The sequence below is a fragment of the Saccostrea cucullata genome, unplaced genomic scaffold (genome assembly GCF_032062105.1).
Source record: "Saccostrea cucullata isolate Sc308-1 unplaced genomic scaffold, CSIRO_AGI_Scuc_v1 ctg319, whole genome shotgun sequence".
NCBI classification, from domain to species: Eukaryota; Metazoa; Mollusca; class Bivalvia; order Ostreida; family Ostreidae; genus Saccostrea; species Saccostrea cuccullata.
In genome coordinates, this window is record NW_026920610.1 from 1,167,908 (window position 1) to 1,189,428 (window position 21,521).

The window sequence follows — 21,521 nt, forward strand, 5'->3', positions numbered from 1 at the left end:
CAAGTTATATTGAAATCAGACCAAAACTGTAGAAGGAGTAGCGTTTTTAAAGAATTTCACAGAAAATTCTATTTTTAGTAACCATGGCAACACCATTCATCGATATTAAAAACCGATGCACTATTCTATGTATCTTAGTGTAGTCTACTTGTGTGCCAAGTTATATTGAAATCAGACCAAAACTGTAGAAGGAGTAGCGTTTTCAAGGAATTTCACAGAAAATTCTATTTATAGTAACCATGGCAACACTGTTCATCAAAATTAAAAACCGATGCACTATTCTATGTATCTTAGTGTAGTCTACTTGTGTGCCAAGTTATATTGAAATCAGACCAAAACTGTAGAAGGAGTAGCGTTTTTAAGGAATTTCACAGAAAATTCTATTTTTAGTAACCATGGCAACTACGTTCATCGAAATCAAAAACCGATGCACTATTCTATGTATCTTAGTGTAGTCTACTTGTGTGCCAAGTTATATTGAAATCAGACCAAAACTGTAGAAGGAGTAGCGTTTTTAAAGAATTTCACAGAAAATTCTATTTTTAGTAACCATGGCAACACCATTCATCGATATTAAAAACCGATGCACTATTCTATGTATCTTAGTGTAGTCTACTTGTGTGCCAAGTTATATTGAAATCAGACCAAAACTGTATAAGGAGTAGCGTTTTTAAGGAATTTCACAGAAAATTCTATTTTTAGTAACCATGGCAACACCGTTCATCGAAATCAAAAACCGATGCACTATTCTATGTATCTTAGTGTAGTCTACTTGTGTGCCAAGTTATATTGAAATCAGACCAAAACTGTATAAGGAGTAGCGTTTTTAAGGAATTTCACAGAAAATTCTATTTATAGTAACCATGGCAACACCGTTCATCGAAATCAAAAACCGATGCACTATTCTATGTATCTTAGTGTAGTCTACTTGTGTGCCAAGTTATATTGAAATCAGACCAAAACTGTAGAAGGAGTAGCGTTTTTAAGGAATTTCACAGAAAATTCTATTTTTAGTAACCATGGCAACACCGTTCATCGAAATCAAAAACCGATGCACTATTCTATGTATCATAGTGTAGTCTACTTGTGTGCCAAGTTATATTGAAATCAGACCAAAACTGTAGAAGGAGAAGCGTTTTTAGGAATTTCACAGAAAATTCTATTTTTAGTAACCATGGCAACATCGTTCATCGAAATTAAAAACCGATGCACTATTCTATGTATCTTAGTGTAGTCTACTTGTGTGCCAAGTTATATTGAAATCAGACCAAAACTGTAGAAGGAGTAGCGTTTTTAAGGAATTTCACAGAAAATTCTATTTATAGTAACCATGGCAACACCGTTCATCGAAATCAAAAACCGATGCACTATTCTATGTATCTTAATGTAGTCTACTTGTGTGCCAAGTAATATTGAAATCAGACTAAAATTGTAGGAGGAGTAGCGTTTTGAAAAATTGTTTACAGACAGACGGACAGACAGACGGACAGACAGACAGACAGACAGACAGACGGACGGACGCCGGACGCATTACTATCGCATAAGCTCTTCTGGTCTCTGACCAGTAGAGCTAAAAACCGATGCACAGAATTATATATCTTAATGTAGTCTACTTGTGTGTCAAGTTATACTGAAATCGGACCAAATCTGTAGGAGGAGTAGCATTTTGAAAGAATTTCAAAGAAATTTCTATTTTTAGTAACCACGGCAACATCATTCATCGAAATCAAAAACCGATGCACAGAATTATGTATTTTAGTGTAGTCTACTTGTGTGCCAAGTAATATTGAAATTGGACCAAAACTGTAGGAGGAGTAGCATTTTGAAAGAATTTCAAAGAAATTTCTATTTTTAGTAACCACGGCAACACCGTTCATCGAAATCAAAAACCGATGCACAGAATTTTGTGCATCGGTTTTTGATTTCGATGAACGGTGTTGCCATGGTTACAAAAAATAGAATTTTCTGTGAAATTCCTTTAAAACGCTACTCCTTGTACAGTTTTGGTCTGATTTCAATATAACTTGGCACACAAGTAGACTACAGTAAGATACATAGAATAGTGCATCGGTTTTTGATTTCGGTGAACGGTGTTGCCATGGTTACTAAAAATAGAATTTTCTGTGAAATTCCTTAAAAACGCTACTCCTTCTACAGTTTTTGTCTGATTTCAATATAACTTGGTAAACATGTAGACTACACTAAGATACATAGAATAGTGCATCGGATTTTGATTTCGATGAACGGTGTTGCCATGGTTACAAGAAATAGAATTTTCTGTGAAATTCCTTTAAAACGCTTATCCTTCTACAGTTTTGGTCTGATTTCAATATAACTTGGCACACAAGTAGACTACAGTATGATACATAGAATAGTGCATCGGTTTTTGATTTCGATGAACGGTGTTGCCATTGTTACTAAAAATAGAATTTTCTGTGAAATTCAGTTAAAACGCTACTCCTTGTACAGTTTTGGTCTGATTTCAATATAACTTAGCACACAAGTAGACTACACTAAGATACATAGAATAGTGCATCGGTTTTTGATTTCGATGAACGGTGTTGCCATGGTTACTAAAAATAGAATTTTCTGTGAAATTCCTTTAAAACGCTACTCCTTCTACAGTTTTTGTCTGATTTCAATATAACTTGGTACACCAGAAGTCTCTGTCGAGACTGTAGCTCTACTGGTTTATACTTAAAACAAAGGAAGAGAAAAGTAGCAGTTGGGACTTGAGACTTTAAATCAGCAATAAATAGAAAAATGATCCTTGCCACTCATCAAAATAAAAACCAATGCACAGAATTATGTATCTTAGTGTAGTCTACTTGTGTGCCAAGTTATACTGAAATCAGACCAAAACTGCAGGAGGAGTAGCATTCTGAAAGAATTTCACAGAAATTTCTATTTTTAGTAACCATGGCAACATTGTTCATTGAAATCAAAAACCGATGCACAGAATTATGTATCTTAGTGTAGTCTACTTGTATGCCAAGTTATATCAAAATCAGACCAAAACTGTAGGAGGAGTAGCATTTTGAAAGAATTTCACAGAAATTTCTATTTTTAGTAACCACGGCAACACCGTTTATCGAAATCAAAAACCGATGCACAGAATTATGTATCTTAGTGTAGTCTACTTGTGTGCCAAGTTATACTGAAATCGGACCAAATCTGTAGGAGGAGTAGCATTTTGAAAGAATTTCAAAGAAATTTCTATTTTTAGTAACCAAGGCAACACCGTTAATCGAAATGAAAAACCGATGCACAGAATTATGTATCTTAGTGTAGTCTACTTGTGTGCCAAGTTATACTGAAATCGGACCAAATCTGTAGGAGGAGTAGCATTTTGAAAGAATTTCACAGAAATTTCTATTTTTAGTAACCATGGCAACATTGTTCATTGAAATCAAAAACCGATGCACAGAATTATGTATCTTAGTGTAGTCTACTTGTATGCCAAGTTATATCAAAATCAGACCAAAACTGTAGGAGGAGTAGCATTTTGAAAGAATTTCACAGAAATTTCTATTTTTAGTAACCACGGCAACACCGTTTATCGAAATCAAAAACCGATGCACAGAATTATGTATCTTAGTGTAGTCTACTTGTGTGCCAAGTTATACTGAAATCGGACCAAATCTGTAGGAGGAGTAGCATTTTGAAAGAATTTCAAAGAAATTTCTATTTTTAGTAACCAAGGCAACACCGTTAATCGAAATGAAAAACCGATGCACAGAATTATGTATCTTAGTGTAGTCTACTTGTGTGCCAAGTTATACTGAAATCGGACCAAATCTGTAGGAGGAGTAGCATTTTGAAAGAATTTCAAAGAAATTTCTATTTTTAGTAACCACGGCAACACCGTTCATCGAAATCAAAAACCGATGCACAGAATTATGTATTTTAGTGTAGTCTACTTGTGTGCCAAGTAATATTGAAATTGGACCAAAACTGTAGGAGGAGTAGCATTTTGAAAGAATTTCAAAGAAATTTCTATTTTTAGTAACCATGGCAACACCGTTCATCGAAATCAAAAACCGATGCACAGAATTATGTATCTTAGTGTAGTCTACTTGTGTGCCAAGTTATATTGAAATCAGACCAAAACTGTAGGAGGAGTAGCATTTTGAAAGAATTTCACAGAAATTTTTATTTTTAGTAACCACGGCAACACCGTTCATCGAAATCAAAAACCGATGCACAAAATTATGTATCTTAGTGTAGTCTACTTGTGTGCCAAGTTATATTGAAATCGAACCAAAACTGTAGGAGGAGTAGCATTTTGAAAAATTGTTTACAGACAGACAGACAGACAGACGGGCAGACAGACAGACGGACGGACGACGGACGCATTACTATCGCATAAGCTCTTCTGGTCTCTGACCAGTAGAGCTAACAAGTAGACTACACTAAGATACATAGAATAGTGCATCGGTTTTTGATTTCGATGAACGGTGTTGCCATGGTTACAAAAAATAGAATTTCCTGTGAAATTCCTTTAAAACGCTACTCCTTCTACAGTTTTGGTCTGATTTCAATATAACTTGGCACACAAGTAGACTACAGTAAGATACATAGAATAGTGCATCGGTTTTTGATTTCGGTGAACGGTGTTGCCATGGTTACTAAAAATAGTATTTTCTGTGAAATTCCTTAAAAACGCTACTCCTTCTACAGTTTTTGTCTGATTTCAATATAACTTGGTACACAAGTAGACTACACTAAGATACATAGAATAGTGCATCGGTTTTTGATTTCGATGAACGGTGTTGCCATGGTTACAAAAAATAGAATTTTCTGTGAAATTCCTTTAAAACGCTACTCCTTCTACAGTTTTGGTCTGATTTCAATATAACTTGGCACACAAGTAGACTACAGTAAGATACATAGAATAGTGCATCGGTTTTTGATTTCGGTGAACGGTGTTGCCATGGTTACTAAAAATAGTATTTTCTGTGAAATTCCTTAAAAACACTACTCCTTCTACAGTTTTTGTCTGATTTCAATATAACTTGGTACACAAGTAGACTACACTAAGATACATAGAATAGTGCATCGGTTTTTGATTTCGGTGAACGGTGTTGCCATGGTTACTAAAAATAGAATTCTCTGTGAAATTCCTTTAAAACTCTACTCCTTCTACAGTTTTTGTCTGATTTCAAAATAAGTTGGCACACAAGTAGACTACACAAAGATACATAAAATAGTGCAATGGTTTTTGATAAGTACAAACCAGTAGAGCTACAGTCTCGACAGAGACTTCTGGTTGTTAACAAGGTCATTATAACGACCATAGAATATACAAAATGCTGGCTTTAAAGGCGGTTGTTAAAATCCCTGTCATATCAACTTTTCTGTCAGAAGTCTTCCTGACAAGAAGCACAACCACGTAGCATCGTTTTTGAAAGTGGGGGGGGGGGGGACAGCCAGAAAAATAATGTTTACTTACCTGAACAAGTTGACAAGCAAAAAAAGGGAAATTCCCCAAGTCGAAAATCCTATTTCGTGGGGGGGTGGGGGGGGACTTTTTTTTCATTACCAACTTCTTTCAGTACACATTTTTATACTACATTTTCCATATATCGCAATAAGTTGGGGGCCAACCAGCCTTTCAATGAACATTTCCTATAGTATAAGTAATGTTCCGGAAAAAGTGAGGGGGCAAGGCCCCCCTGTTGCTACGTGCCTGGAGCACACGGCGGGTGTATACCCTATATTTCATTTATAAACAATGACGCAACTTTCAATTGTTTCAATTTTTATACAAACTTCCTGTTTTATAAAACTATTCTATTTTCCTTTCATGAATTATCTATAGGGGCACTTTAAAGATATTAAATATTACATTAAGTGCACTTCTAAATAATTTATCAATATTTTTTCTCCGCAGTGGCTTTATTGACCGAGGTTTCGCTTTAAGATGGACTTTTTTGTTTTTTGGACTTGTAAGACATATTTAGAACAAATCAATTCTGTACTACATTTTAGCCAAGCACTTGTCTCTCAGCATGTAGAAAGTAAACGTCGCCATGGCAGCACCTTTTTAAAGATAATTCTTACGAAGCAGAAATTATACTTGTAAATATTATACTTTATACTTTGATGGATAAAAGTTTATACGTAGTTTTTTAGATGAGATGTCGTCAAGATTCTTCATCAATTTTGCTCTTTCGGTGTCTTTCGTTTCTTTTTCAATACAAGGTAAATATTTCCACTTAAATATTTTCAACATAATTATAAAATTATTCTTTCCCCTTTCTTACCTTATTTTGGAATATCGAAGAATTCCTTTCACAGCGTCGGTAGATTTGATTTGTTTTTATCAGTTCTGTGTTTAAACTTTTGATGTTTTTGCTGACATCATCATGCTTTTCATTAATGGCTACAAGTTTAAAATTTAAAAATTAATTTAATTAAGTATTAAAGTAATTTTAAGATTCACTAAGGAATGAAAGCTGAGTGTGCCAAACAATACATTTCCTATGGGAATTCTTTTGGCAAAATCTAGTATCAGTTAAAATTATAGTTTGGTGAAAAAAAATGATTTATCTTTTAGTGGTTGTGTTGGAAAACAAAATGCTTTGAAACAAACAAAGAAGTCGTTACTTATCTTGATTCAAGATATAAAAAGCTAAATCATAGTTAAAATAAAAATTGATTTTAAGTCTAAATTACTTCTCCCTCGAAAACTAAACGTTATGCTTGCACATTCTTCGTTCTAATTTCTTAAAGATTTGTTACATACGTTATACTTGCATGTAGTCTAAGTTAGTTTACTAGTGTTCTAGAAGTTAATTAATAAACGAGTACAATCATGTATCCTGAAATCACTGCTCAATATTCTATGAAGAACAAAAATAGTAAAGAATTCATACTACGAGGGTTGGTGCGATAAAATTAATACTACTGAGTGTACATGACAGATGTCATTTCAAAAGGATGTATTAAAATTTGGTCTAGGATGTGCAGAGTTTTTACATGATAATAAATCATTGAATATATACAGAATACAATTTTACATTTTTTTTATAAGCAAATTTGGATGTAACTTGTCCGCCTGGCTGGACACAGCACCCAACCTACAAGAACCTGTGTTTCCGAGTGGGGACCAACCAAGAGAAGTACAGTAACATCGATAAAGAGTGTGACCTCCTGTTAACAGGGGCTGTAGTGGCCAGCGTCTACAACGTAGGTATCCACAAATTCCTCACAGAGTCCGGATTCCTGTCTACGTAAGTTCTGTCAATTTGGTGAAAATGTCCATCACACTGTTTGTGTGGTAAAGGTTTAAGTATTAAAATCCCCATCTAACTTCCTCAGATGTATCAAAATGTCTCACCAAATATTAAGATAGGAATTTCTACTAGTCTTAAATTTGCAATAAGAACAGCAGGGTTAATATTGAAGATGAAATAAATGTAAACTTACATAACAAGCACACACAAAATTTGGATAAAACTCTCATCAACTAATTAGCCGTAGTAATAAAATTTCGCCCTTGGAGTCAAAGCATACACGTAATTTTTCTGTTTTAGTGTGGCACACAATATGCAAAAGTATAAAGGCGCTAAAATATAACTGCCGCTAATTAACTATGTTGTCATTATATAAAAAAATCTTATTCCACTGTTGAAAGTAATGTCAATAACTTACTAGTAATTTTACAGGCTTTTTAAACATCATTTTACTATTAATCAAGATTATACCTCTGCTCCAAGAGTTTGTATGTAATTTCTAAAATTATGCTTAATATACTAGTATTTTTAAAAAGAGATTACAATAAAGATTGTATTTCCGAAACAATATTCATCTTAACAAGTATACTTAATACATTTCACATAAATGGAGTAAGTTTTTTTTTTTCTACATTGACTTTGAAATTTCAGAGGCCTAGAGTACTACACCGGCCTAGTGAAGGTGGGAGGGTCATACGTATTTTCTAAGCTGAACAATGAGCCCCTGGGGGCATGGAATGAGTGGGGGCCCACCACCGGGGACAAATGCTCTCTGTATGAATACACGACTGGTGCATGGCGCTGGAAGACAAACAACTGTAATGTGGTCCGGTTTTTTATATGCCAATACATTGTACCTACATCAGGTAAATATGATAATGTCCAAGACTGTCGAGTTGAATCTGGTTCTTCTGATAATTAAAAGATAAGTACTAGTAATTTTTTTTATTACGACTTACTGTAGTATTTTACCCTTATCTAATTCCAATTCAGTTTGTAGTCTTTCTCCGTCTCAAATAACGCATCCGTATGTCTTTGCATAAATAAATGTATTTACGCCCCCATAATAGAAGATTCATGGGTGTCAAGTTTTTGTCCTGTCTGTTCATTCATCTGTTTGTTTGTCCGCAAAAACTTTAACATTGTCCATAACTTTTTAAGTGGGTGCATGGGGCTATGGGTTTCAAACTTCGCATGTGTATTCCTTGTGAAAAGGCCTTTCTTTGGGTATCACAAAAATTGACATTGATCTTCTCGAATTTGACTCACTTTTACGAAAAATTACCAAACTTTGACCTTGGCCATAATTAACTTTTGAAAATTTAGTGCTAGGACTTTCACACTTCCTTGAGAAAAGTCCTCTCTTTGGGTACCACCAAATTTCACCTTTTGACCTTGACCTTATAGTTTGACCAATGTTTAAAAATTTTAACCTTGGCAATAACTTTTGAACAGGTAGTATTTGGGCTTTCATATGGTACAGGTTTATTCCTCTGGACACCAACAATTTTGGCCTCTGGACCTTGACCTTGGAGTCTGACTTGCATTTGAGAAACTTCAACCCTTACCATAGGCTATCATACGGGACATATCAGTGTTTCACAAACTCATCTTGCTTCTTGTAATAACAGGGTACACGCCTGTTGTGTTGATGGACGGCGGTCTTATGTCCGGACGGGCGGAGATCTTCAGGAATGACATGTGGGGGACGTTTCAAGATTCTGCCAACTCGGGGACAGGGGTTGAAATCTGTGAAGCTATGGGATACGGGTAAGAATCAAGCCTATTAGTTTTGGCGAGGGCATTGTATAATTTTCAGGCGCAAATCATCGTTTATGAAAGTGGGGGGGGGGGCAGCCAGAGAATATTTTTTTTTACTTACCTGAAAAAGTTGACAAGCAAAAAAAAAAAAGAGGGAAAAGTTGCCCCAAGTCGAAAATAATATTTCGGGGGGGGGGGGGGGGGGGGGGGGGGTAGAGGCCAACTTTACTCAATATCAATTACTTTTAGTATCAATTTTCATACTACATTTTTCGTACATCACTAATAGTGGGGGGCCAACTAGACTTTCAATTAACATTTCCTATGCTATAAGAAAGGTTGCGGAAAAATGTGGGGGGCCAGCCCCCCCCGTTGCTACGTCCCTGATTTTACCCTGAAATATATTAAATGGATACAATTTGTGGAAAAATTGTTAGAAAATAATGTACATGTTTAAGACGTGTTTTTTTTTTTTCTATTTCATGAGGCACACGATTTACAAAAAAATATTTATTTACCGCAAACAAGCATCATGATTCAAGATGCAAAAATGTCTCCCTTTCCGAACTTCCCAGAAGATTTGCTAAATATGTCTTTAACAGTAAAGAGGATAATGGGGATGGTTCATCTTGATGTTTGTTCCCCTAGACCTACAAGGGCTTCGTATTGAAACTTATATTAATATTTTATAATAGGAATATTTTATCCTTTCTGAATACTACATTAAATTAAAATGTTAAAACATACATTATACAGCGAGAAAAGTTAACAAGAATTCCTCGTTCTTTAACAAATTATCAAAGATTTTTTTTGAAGTTATTAGAGATAGTTTCTGATTTATTTATGTATACTAGTATCAGCTGTTCCACTGCTGTGGGGGTTCTTGTAATTTTCAATGATTAATATATCCAGATTAACCACAATTATATTACCTTACTCATTAACAGCTAGTTTGGGCCAAAATAAAAAATACCTTTGTTTCCCCTAACGCGACCGACCCAATTTAATCACGCCGACTGAAAAGATTTTTTTTAAATAAGATGATTCAAAATTATTTTTATTGTCGACCAAGTTTTATAAAATACAATTTCATCAAAATCAGTTTTTATCAGAACGGCCGACATTGTTCTACTGTGATTTTCAAGCATTTGATGGAAACAAAATAGCGTCCAAATGTGATTACAGAGTAGTTCTTTATAAAACAACGGCGATGTCTCAATCTTATGCCTATAGCTATCTAGAATTCTTCACTCTTGAAACAAGTTGATAATAAAATTCACCATGACTAATAAGAGTGTTTCAGAGGTGTCTTAGCGTCACCTGGAAATGTGAGTGAAAATTTTTTCGAAAGGGACGGTAAACAACGAACAAACAAATCTGTCTGTTGAATTTCAGAAACGTAATACATGGAAAGGCCAGCCTCATGACCAGATGAAGGGCCCACCTAGTGAACACATCATTCAATTTCACTGCATTTTATTTAATTTGAGTTTTGATCTGTTCCTATGTTTACTATATGCCATTTTGGAATCATAGGAGTTGTAAATACATCTGCATATTCATCCTGATAAATATTATATTTAGTTGTACTTTCATGCCTTTCTTCACGGGTTAAACTTTGTGACTATGACATTGTTTTATAGAGCATTTTTATCATTTGTAGATTTGGATTGGTTCATTTAAATATTGCTTAAATACTCTTTCCAAATAGTTTTGAAATCATATTATTCAGCTTCCTGATCGAGACGTCCATGCAGTTTATTTTTCTTTAATTAGGTCTTAATCCCTTCGATATTTGTTGGAACGACACTTGTACATTTTCCTATTGCTCCAGATCCACGTACTAAGCACTTTTTTGCCAGGAAGCAGTGGCGACTTTTTTTGAGCCAGCATCTTCTGCGACAAGTTTTTATGATCCCTGTTGATGGACCGTTTTCAACGTTCCTCATTGTTATATGAACCTGCGACTAAGAATTATCCACTCACGTCTTAACTCCAAAGCCAAATGCTCTAGAACCACTGCAAATCTCATGGCCCTCAAAAAAGTACATTGACTGTCTATAAGCACTGGAGGATGATTGAAGGGTTTGAAAAAATATACTCGGATGTCCAGTCTTTGCGTATTTGAGAATCTTGTTTTTTTAATTCGATTTATATAAATGTACCCTGGTGTGAGATATTTCACAAGTTTATCTAAATAACAGTTGTGAATTAATTTATCATGAATTTTGCCTTTTAACGGCATATGTATGATACATGTACTTAGCATTTTCTTCACAAATCACTTTCTTTTGTGCTTTTCTTACTTATAAATGTAATTTTCCATAAAATTTTGAAATGGATTTTCAAACCTGCTGTCAGAAAATAAAATTGTTTACCTACCTACCGACGCAACTTAAGAATTTAGGGTCGGGTTAGGGGAAACAAAGATATTTTTAATTCCGGCCTTGTTGGTTTGATGGTTATTTTACCACGTGGTTAACCAGGTCCGTGATCTGTTGACTCAATCACGATGCTAAGAACTGAACTTTCAAAACAATTGTTGTTTGTATTTTATAGGTTCGTGGACACTCAGAATTGCGCAGGTGTGACTTGTGGCACCGGTCAAGTCTGGTACGAAAGAGTTAACTGCGCTTCAGGAGCGGCCGTGTCTTTAACGGATTGTTTGACCGGATTGACTCCGTCCGATTCCGATGACCATTCGAAGGACCTGGTTGTCCAGTGCAAAGGTAATATACATCTTGTAATGACCTAAAAATATATCTACTTAGGTCACTAAGGAACACACTTGTAGTCAGAATGTCAGACAGGGAAATACAAGTCATGTTAGACAATCATTAGGATCATAAAACACATTGGTTCGATTAGAGAATTTATTAACCACAGCTAATTCAGAAACACGCAATATACATTACTTCTATGACCTACATATATATATATAAAGATGGAGCTCCTGGAAATCGATATTTTATTTGTATATATTTTTGCAAATAAAACAAATAATATAGACAATCTGTATTGCACATACAATTTAAAAATTAAAATTGGTCAAAAATGATATTGGGTTTGGTACTGTCTTGTAGTCACATATTTCAAATTGATTCCTGCAATGCTTAAATGTTGTTTGAAAAAATACAGTAATATTAATTTTGATACAGCTCATAAAAATGGTCGCATAATATTTTAGCTGAATTCCAAATGTGAATGGACACTGGATCCAGTGCATACTTCAGCAATTTTTTTTTATCAGATATAATTTTTTAATAAAGCCAGTAAAGTTTGATCAATTGTCATCAAACTGTTGTCTCTTTCCACATTTTTTTTATTAAAATAGAAATTTTGGTGTTATGACTGTCTATTTAAAATAGTCATAAAGCCAAATAGCATATATTTTAGTAAAATTTGTATAAGACAAGCGACTTCGTTTCCAACTCTTCTTGAGGTTTCGATGACAATTCTTAACTTGAATAAAGCCAACGCGCTGACAAGTACTTTTTCACGCTTTTAACTATAAGAAAATTAATGACATCCTTCTCAAAATTTTACTTCCACTTTTCGATAATTCCATTTTAAGAACAGCTGCCTTATGCTTATGGTAAGTGTATTTCCATTTTAAAAAGCTTCCACTAAAGCAAGTTGTAACAGGATTTCTAGCTTACCTGAGCTGAAAGCTCAAGTGGAAAACAATGAACAGTGGTAGGTTTTATCACTCCATTTTATTTCTTTTGAATGTACTTAGTAGATTTGCATTTCAGCTCCGGAGTCGACAACTGCTCCAAACCCGATTTCTACATTGCCAATAACTTCTGACAACAATGCCACGGGCTGCAACTGCACAGTGACAGTTTACGTAACACCTCCGCCATCAGCATGCTTGACAGGTAAATTAAAGAATTTTCTTATATACACTGTATCATTTGCTACTGAAATGGGACGAGTTTTTTTAAACAAGTTTTGAATGCTTTCAGTTGATTAAGGAAGTTATGCTCGATCGGCACTTGAAAAAACATAGCCAAGATTATCCGAAAAGGTGTCTAATTACTAATAATTTTCAGTCTGACCCATTCTCAGTGTAGATATTTGCTTCATTTTTCGTTAGTCAAAGTATTATGCTGCTATTTTCACAGGTAACAATACAATCAACCCTAACGCCACCAAGGTCAGCGTTGTCTATGACGCCCTGCCGACCTTCAACGCAAAAGACACTGCCAAATATTCCATGAGGACCCGATATGATAACCGACCATCTGCTAAAGCCATGGGGTCCTTCGGCATCATCATTATTATTGGCCTTCTGTCCTTCATTGTGGTGATCGATTTATGGAGTGTGGGCATGCGCACTCTTCAGCTGAGGGGACTTTGTAAGACAATATGTAAGAAGAAAAAGACCGTAAACGCGACGTCTAAGACAACTATCAAAGTAGAAAAACTAATCGAACCCAAGAAGAAGGATGCACATACTTCTATGACGACCAAGAAAACACTAACAAAAGTCACCACTAACCAAAATGTCAAGACAACTGATGTAGAGAAAAATAGCAGCAGTAACCCAAATGCTACGACATCCAGTGTTGCTACGAAATCCGGCCTTGAGAAAAATGTTAACAATACCCAAACTGCTAAGTCGTCCAGTGTTCCTAAGACATCTGATATTGAGAAACAAGTCAACTCTGACCCAGCTCCTAAGTTAACCAATGTTGAGGAAAGTGACAAAAAGAATGAATCTTTGGTTTAATTGTATGGCTCTCTCAATCGATGTTAACGTGAATGCAGTCTGACATCTTAAAAGCATTGCAAATGCCTAAATCTGTTAAAATACTGTAGCAGCGCATTTTAGATGTTGAATGTACACTTTTTTTCAAAGATATACATGTACAAATTAATATAGGCATTGAGTATTTGGGCTTAATCCCCAAACTTTTTTTGTTGGTTTAGCCCCCCTTTCCCCACTTTCAACCCCCCCCCCCCCCTCAATTTGCTTCTGATGCCTATGACTCTTACACCTTTCGAGACAATACATCAGTTGAGTTTTTGCTAGTTTTCCTATTATTCCTGGTCTATCCTCATTACTTTTGCAATAACTCATTGCTTTCCACTGAATACTTCCTTTCTTTGGAGATAAATTATTTAATTTTTATGCTACCATAATCTAAGATTCAGGGGTATATAGTTTTTGCCCTGTCCATCTGTCTGTCTGTCAGCAAAAACTTTAACCTTGTCCATAACTTTTGACTGGTCGGGGATATGTCAAAATGACTTTCATATTTCACATGTGTATTTCTTGCACAATTGACAAGACCTTTTCTTTGGGTACCATAAAATTTGACCTCTTGATCTTGGAGTTTGACACAAAAATACCAAACTTTTACTTTGCCCATACCTTTTTCACAGTTGATTCTAGGCTTTTCATACTTCACATGTATGTATTCTTTGTGACAAGGCATTTCATTGGATACCAACAATTTTGACCTTTTGACCTTGGATATTGACCTACTTTAAAAATCTTTAACCTTGAACTTTTGAACAGTTATCGCTAGAGTTTTCATACGTCACATATGTATCCTTGTGACAAGACCTTTCATTGGATTCTGATACCAACAACTTTGACCTTGACCTTGGAGTTTGACTTACTCTTAAACATAGGTAATCAGAGATTATAGAGCTCACCTCAACGAATGTTGTCTTTAAGCAAGGCAAAGTCACACAATTAACCAACAAAAAGTATACATTCCAAAAATGAAAATATTTAAGGAATTTTGATCTGATACTTTGAAATAGACATACATAAAAAATTTAAACTAGTTCTTCTTCATGAAAATGTAATGAAAGTCCAGCATCTGAAGCAAATTTGAGAGTTTTCATCTCTTGATGCAGCATTTGTGCAAGATTGGTTTATACAATGTTATATAAGCCTTATAGTTTTTGGTAATAGACCTGCAACCATAACTTTTACCTTGTCTATTATCTGAAAAATATATGTCGAATTCAGCATCCGAAGCAAGTCCATTTGTGTGCATCCTTAGATGTATCATCCATGCAAGTTTGCTCAATACACGGCTCATAGTTTATTGGAAATAAAACATGCATCAAAAACTAACATTTTCACTTATCCACAAAAAGTAGGTCAGATTCAGCATCCGAAGCAAGCCTGGTAGTATGCATCCTTAGATGAATCATCTATGCAAGATTGGTCATTAAAGAACTCATAGTTCCTTGGAAATGAAACCTGCACCAAAAACTTTTACCTGTTCACTCAACCAGAAAATGTAGGTCAGATTCAGCATCCGAAGCAAGTCTGGTAGTGTGCATCCTTAGATGTATCATACATGCAAGTTAGATAGACATAGAGCTTATAATTACTTGGAAATGAAACCTGCACCAAAACATTAACCTGTTCGCTCAACTGGAAAATGTAGGTCAGATTCAGCATCCGAAGCAAGCCCGGTAGTATGCATCCTTAGATGTATCATCCATGCAAGTTTGGTCAACATAGGGCTTATAGTTACTTGGAAATGAAACCTGCACCAAAAACTTTAACCTGTTCACTCAACTGGAAAATGTAGGTCAGATTCAGCATCCGAAGCAAGCCCGGTAGTATGCATCCTTAGATGTATCATCCATGCAAGTTTGGTCAACATAGGGCTTATAGTTACTTGGAAATGAAACCTGCACCAAAAACTTTAACCTGTTCACTCAACCGGAAAATGTAGGTCAGATTCAGCATCCGAAGCAAGCCCGGTAGTATGCATCCTTAGAAGTATCATCCATGCAAGTTTGGTCAACATAGGGCTTATGGTTACTTGGAAATGAAACCTGCATCAAAAACTTTAACCTGTTCACTCAACCGTAAAATGTAGGTCAGATTCAGCATCCAAAGCAAGCCCGGTAGTATGCATCCTTAGATGTATCATCCATGCAAGTTTGGTCAACATAGGGCTTATAGTTACTTGGAAATGAAACCTGCACCAAAAACTTTAACCTGTTCACTCAACTGGAAAATGTAGGTCAGATTCAGCATCCGAAGCAAGCCCGGTAGTATGCATCCTTAGATGTATCATCCATGCAAGTTTGGTCAACATAGGGCTTATAGTTACTTGGAAATGAAACCTGCACCAAAAACTTTAACCTGTTCACTCAACCGGAAAATGTAGGTCAGATTCAGCATCCGAAGCAAGCCCGGTAGTATGCATCCTTAGAAGTATCATCCATGCAAGTTTGGTCAACATAGGGCTTATGGTTACTTGGAAATGAAACCTGCACCCAAAACTTTAACCTGTTCACTCAACCGGAAAATGTAGGTCAGATTCAGCATCCAAAGCAAGTCCGGTAGTATGCATCCTTAGATGTATCATCCATGCAAGTTTGGTCAACATAGGGCTTATAGTTACTTGGAAATGAAACCTGTACCAAAAACTTTAACCTGTTCACTCAACCGGAAAATGTAGGTCAGATTCAGCATCCGAAGCAAGCCCGGTAGTATGCATCCTTAGATGTATCATCCATGCAAGTTTGGTCAACATAGGGCTTATAGTTACTTGGAAATGAAACCTACACCAAAAACTGCACCAAAAATGTTAACCTGCTCCAAAAACATTAACCTGGTCATTCATTTGCTGAAATTGCAGCATCTGAAACTTTGTCTGGTACAATGAAACACACTAAAACCATCTTCCATGCATGTCTAATCAATATAGGACACAGAAGTAATTAAAAAGAAAACTGCTCCAAAAAACTTAACCTTAGCCTGGGATGCCGACGCCGACACCGACGCCGACGCCGAGGGTATCACATAAGCTCCCCCCAACTTCGTTGAGGTGAGCTAAAAATCTTTAACCTTGGCCCCAACTTTTGAACAATTACGGCTTTCATACTTAACATATGAAATCCTTGTGATAAGATCTTTCATTGAATATTAACAACTTTGACCTTGAAGTTTGACCTACTCTTAAAAATCTTTAACCTTGGCCTTAACTTTTGATCAGTTAGGGCTAGGTCTTTCATACTTCACATATGAGATCTTTCATGGGATACCAGCAACTTTGACCTTGACCCTGGAGTTTGACCTACCTCTGAAAAACTTTAACCGTGGCCATAAATTTTGACAAAGTGGTGCCAGGGCTTTCATATTTCATAACTGTATTTCTTGTAAGAAGGCCTAACTTTGGGTACCAACATATTTGATTTGCAATTGAGAAAGTTTAACCTTTGCTATGATGCCATACAGGGGCATTAGTGTTTTACAAACACACCTTGTTCTGAGTTCAAGTTATACTAGCTTATATAATTATTTGATACACATTGTTTCTTTCTTTCTCTTTTTGTGTTGCCATTTTATGAAAGAGCTTGGTGAATTTAATATTCACTCTTGACTCTCAGCCTTTGCCTTAGGATCTTGACTGATTCAGTGATCACTTTTTTCCTTCTATCTTATAGGAATATCTGCATGCAATCATCATTGGAAACTTATCGTAAATACTCAGTGTGGGTTTCCAGCAATGGCATGGAGAATACGTCTCACAAAGCCTGATTCCTAAATATCAAACACTATTTCCATTTTCTATATATGCGTTATAGTTAAAAATATAAATTGAACACCAAAAAGTATTAAAAATCCTTATATTTAACATATTTACCAAACAAATAAAGAAAATGCAATGAATTAAACAAGGAAATCTAAAAGGTACATGTAGAACAGTACAAAAGAATACAACCAAAGAAATTTCAGAATTAGTGAAATGTAACAGAATGGTGAAGAAATAAAGTATTCTTCAGGTATTCACCTCTTCCTCCCCCTTCTGTAATTTCTTCTTGGTCTGTTTTATTTCATTCTCAAGTCTAAAATTATAAGAATTGTTTTAGTGGAGAATACCTTATGTAATACAGCACTGTCTAACAGATGAGTTAACAATCTATGTTTACTGCTGTACTAAGAGAGAGATTAAAATTCTTTATAGGTTTTAGCTATTTAAAATGAAAAATTCAACCAAAAAAAATTCAATATCTTGCATGTATATAGGAAATACTTTTATTTTGATATCCCTTGATCAAGAATATTACTCCAATATTAAATGTAATGCATCTCTGAAATACCAGTAAGAAATCTGTTAATACAATATATAAAAATTAACTCATGAACAGAAGAAGCATGCATGTTTAAAATTTCTTCCTGGCATGCAGAATTTGCGGTGTTTTTTTCAAATTTATTTCTTTCTTTGTAAGAGTTACTTACCTTTGCACCTCTAGGCGGCACTGTTCTTTGGTTTCCTGTCGTGTCAGGTGTGCTACTTCTATCATGTTGTACTATATCCAAAAATTCCATATATTTTGAGTTGTTTATATCATAAATCATAATATGATAACACCACTACCTTTATCAGAGAGAAAAGAAATATAATAATTCAATTGAATTTAAACCCAAAAAAGATTGACTGAATTAAGTCAAAATATTGTACATGTATACATATTGACTGCGTTCAAGTGCAACATGTGTTTTATCAGACCCAAGAAAACTGTTTGCCTGGGATCGTTGATTAGATGGGTACTGATAGTAAGCACAAATATAGATGAAAGAAAAAAAAATCTTTTTTTCATTCCATTAAATGACTTTTTAGCCAAGCTCATAGTCATAGCTCGAAAAGCAATTGCTGTCTAATTTACCTGTTCAAGCAGGAAATTGACCCCACAGTTGAAAATTCAATTGACTATAAATGCTGCTGTATAATATGTTCCATTTAACTAAAATACTTGTTTGAAGATTCATGTTAGAACAAAGATAGGGGGAAAAATAGTAACCTGAACAAGGCTGGCCTGTCTTCTAAAATACACCATTCCCTCCTCGTCTGCGTGGAATGGGTGCATACTGACCAATGTCCCACATGATACATCTGCATTTCTAGAGTCCATCGGGTCCCAGGGTTTTATGGTGATTTCTATCACATAGTCTGTGGCCAAGATACCCTGTAGAATGAAAAAAAGTTCCTGCTTGTTACATGTATGTACTAACTCCATTTTAGCTAGTCAAGGGTTTAAGATCTGTAGATTTCGGATTGGAAACCCTTGGATTGCAAAGGTGATGTAACTCTCAATAGTTTCTTATTAGAAGATAACTTCTTTGTCTCATACTGCATTGCCTTACTTGAACACTGGGAGAATGCCTTTAACTTTAAATTGTACACCAATTAACCCTTCCCCCACTCTCCCATACATGAGTGCAAGCTGAGTTGACCGATTTCTTGTCCTACCTTCCAACCTTCCCCCAGACACCCAATATTGTATAACTTACACAGCTGTATTGAGACAGAGATTCCTTATCACACCAGCAGTAGTGATGAGTACGGAATTGGTGTGGACGCTTTCTTTCCTCAGTCTCGTAACATTCCCTACAATCAAAAAAACTTAACCTTAAACTTTAGTAAATAAAGCTGTAAGACTTGATAAAAGCTAAATTGAATCCCATTTTTTATATCCCACATTTGGTGGAGGTGTTGGTGGTGATGGTGGTGGTGGTGTGGGGGGGGGGGTCACTCACCCTGGGTCAGGCACACACTGAAGTAATCTCTCCTCCTCAGTACACTCCTTCTGTATTACTGGCACAAACTTGACCTTGTACCTGTGTGGGGCCACAGGAGGGGTGTATCTAGACATCAGGTCATCTAAACTTCCTATGACATGGTCTTTCTTCAAAACGGAATAGTTCATATAGACATAGGTAGAGAAAAAAGGCAAAATTTGGTATAATCTCCTCATAATTTTGAGCTTATCATTGAAAGTTTTAGAGACAGTGCATTCACTACATTGTTGATAAAACAAGGAAACTTTCAGGAACTTCTATTTCAAATTATATATATATACAAGTTACCTGGTATTGGGTTAATGTCACCCCACGAACTTCACCAGAGTCTATGATACCAAGGTACGTTGTTCCACCTTTCCCAGTATTCACAAACCCATTCAAAGCTCTGAAAAGGAAGAAGGGGGCAGTTAAAGTTTACATAGCTTTTACTCATCAAAATCTTAATTATGGTAAATCTGGATATTGCTTATTTTCTGGAAGGAAAAGAAAGATGCAATGGGCAGTCTCTGTATTTTGTATAATTAATGCTGAATGCTGAAAAATCTAATTATTATACACTTCTGTGCCTTTTTCTGACACATTAACAATTTAAGCAGTTGCTTTACATACAAGCATACCAATCTGTTTTATCTTCTAACCGTGCTATCCACCTGGTGAAAATTTTTTTACCTAGACACAGCTCTTCTAGATGCTCTCTCTTTCATTGTTTCTTTGGTCCAGGGAGGTAACTCTTCAACGGCTAAATTCCTGTGACCTTTAAACTCATGATACATATCCTCCTCAAATGGAACTACAGAGTCTTTGATATAGTATCGTAATAGCTTTGGTTTGGATTGGGCCATTTTATATCTCCAATCCTAACTTTGTGTGATTTTCTTGAGTCTCTGGTTATAGTAAAAATGTAATTACATGTACTAATTTATCTTCAAATAATTCTTCTTTCACATTGTTTAAGGCAACCTTCAAAGAAAAAAATGGCCAAGAAAAATGTTTATCAGTTTTTATCTGTGAATTTTTCATCAATAGTTAAATGAAGTAACAGCATCTACTTCAAATGAAGCTTAATTATGGAATCCGACTAGAACCAAGTAGTTTACTAATGGACCATTGAGCATCCACTAAAGGGTCAATGGCATGAAAATGTGATGGCACAATGGCAATATTTAAAGCGATGGTGCGATCACGATGAAATTAAAGTGAAAGTCCTGAGTTACTGCTGCATGTGAGTTTAAATTTCTAAGCTTCAAAAGATATCACCTCCATGAAAATATATAAGCTCTGAAAAAATATAATTTATAGGGAAATATTCACACCTGTTAGAAGAATACTCATGATGTCGTCCTATTATTTTAATAAATATCTTTATACTCCTGTCTGCAGCTGTCTACAGCACTGAAGGACTGAATTTTTTGTCAGCAAGGTTGGTTTAAACACATCACATTGTATTTTTTATGCACTTTTTAAATTTCGGATTTCGGTCATTATTTTTAAAATATCAAGAAAACTCCTGTATACAGTAATGCTTTTCAGTACTGACAAGAAAAACAATTCCCTGTTAGCATAACAGTTACCGAAAAAGAAGGAAATGTGCCCAATCTGTTGTAAAACGTATTCACCTGTTCACATTAGCATGTTTAAAACATTTGCAAATCGCCTATTCAGCTATCTAAAGATTTGAATGAGAAATCTATTTATTTATTTACCTAATAATGTATTATTTGTATTTACCACCTTCAACAATCTTTGTTAAATTAAGAACGATTACTGGTCTGAGTACTCTCACACTTGTCCAACAAAATTCCCGCAATAATAAACAAAGGAATAGTAAAATATCGATCCCGACTTAAATAGATAATCTGATCTCGATGTATAAATATGATTTTTCCTTTTAAGTGCATTAATATATTTATAGGACATGCGATTTCTTCTTTAAATTGCATTCTTATCGA

At 35.3% G+C, this 21,521-nt stretch overlaps 1 protein-coding gene across 2 annotated transcripts; it reads right to left on the minus strand.

Annotated features, from left to right (window-relative positions):
- Window positions 1-12,801: 12,801 nt before the first annotated feature.
- Window positions 12,802-21,348, minus strand: LOC134254039 (uncharacterized). 2 transcript variants are annotated; one of them, XM_062736611.1, is made up of 9 exons: window positions 21,301-21,348; window positions 20,242-20,456; window positions 19,858-19,957; window positions 19,528-19,676; window positions 19,282-19,378; window positions 18,792-18,956; window positions 18,229-18,299; window positions 17,780-17,834; window positions 12,802-12,872 (listed from the first exon to the last, which is right to left on the minus strand). In XM_062736611.1, exons 2-9 carry the CDS (start codon window positions 20,412-20,414, stop codon window positions 12,846-12,848), a joined length of 837 nt encoding a protein of 278 aa, XP_062592595.1. In that variant the 5' UTR covers window positions 20,415-20,456; window positions 21,301-21,348; the 3' UTR covers window positions 12,802-12,845. The 2 variants fall into 2 exon arrangements, with proteins under 2 accessions (XP_062592595.1, XP_062592601.1); XM_062736617.1 differs by having other exon boundaries at window positions 21,276-21,346.
- Between the last annotated feature and the right edge of the window lie 173 nt (window positions 21,349-21,521).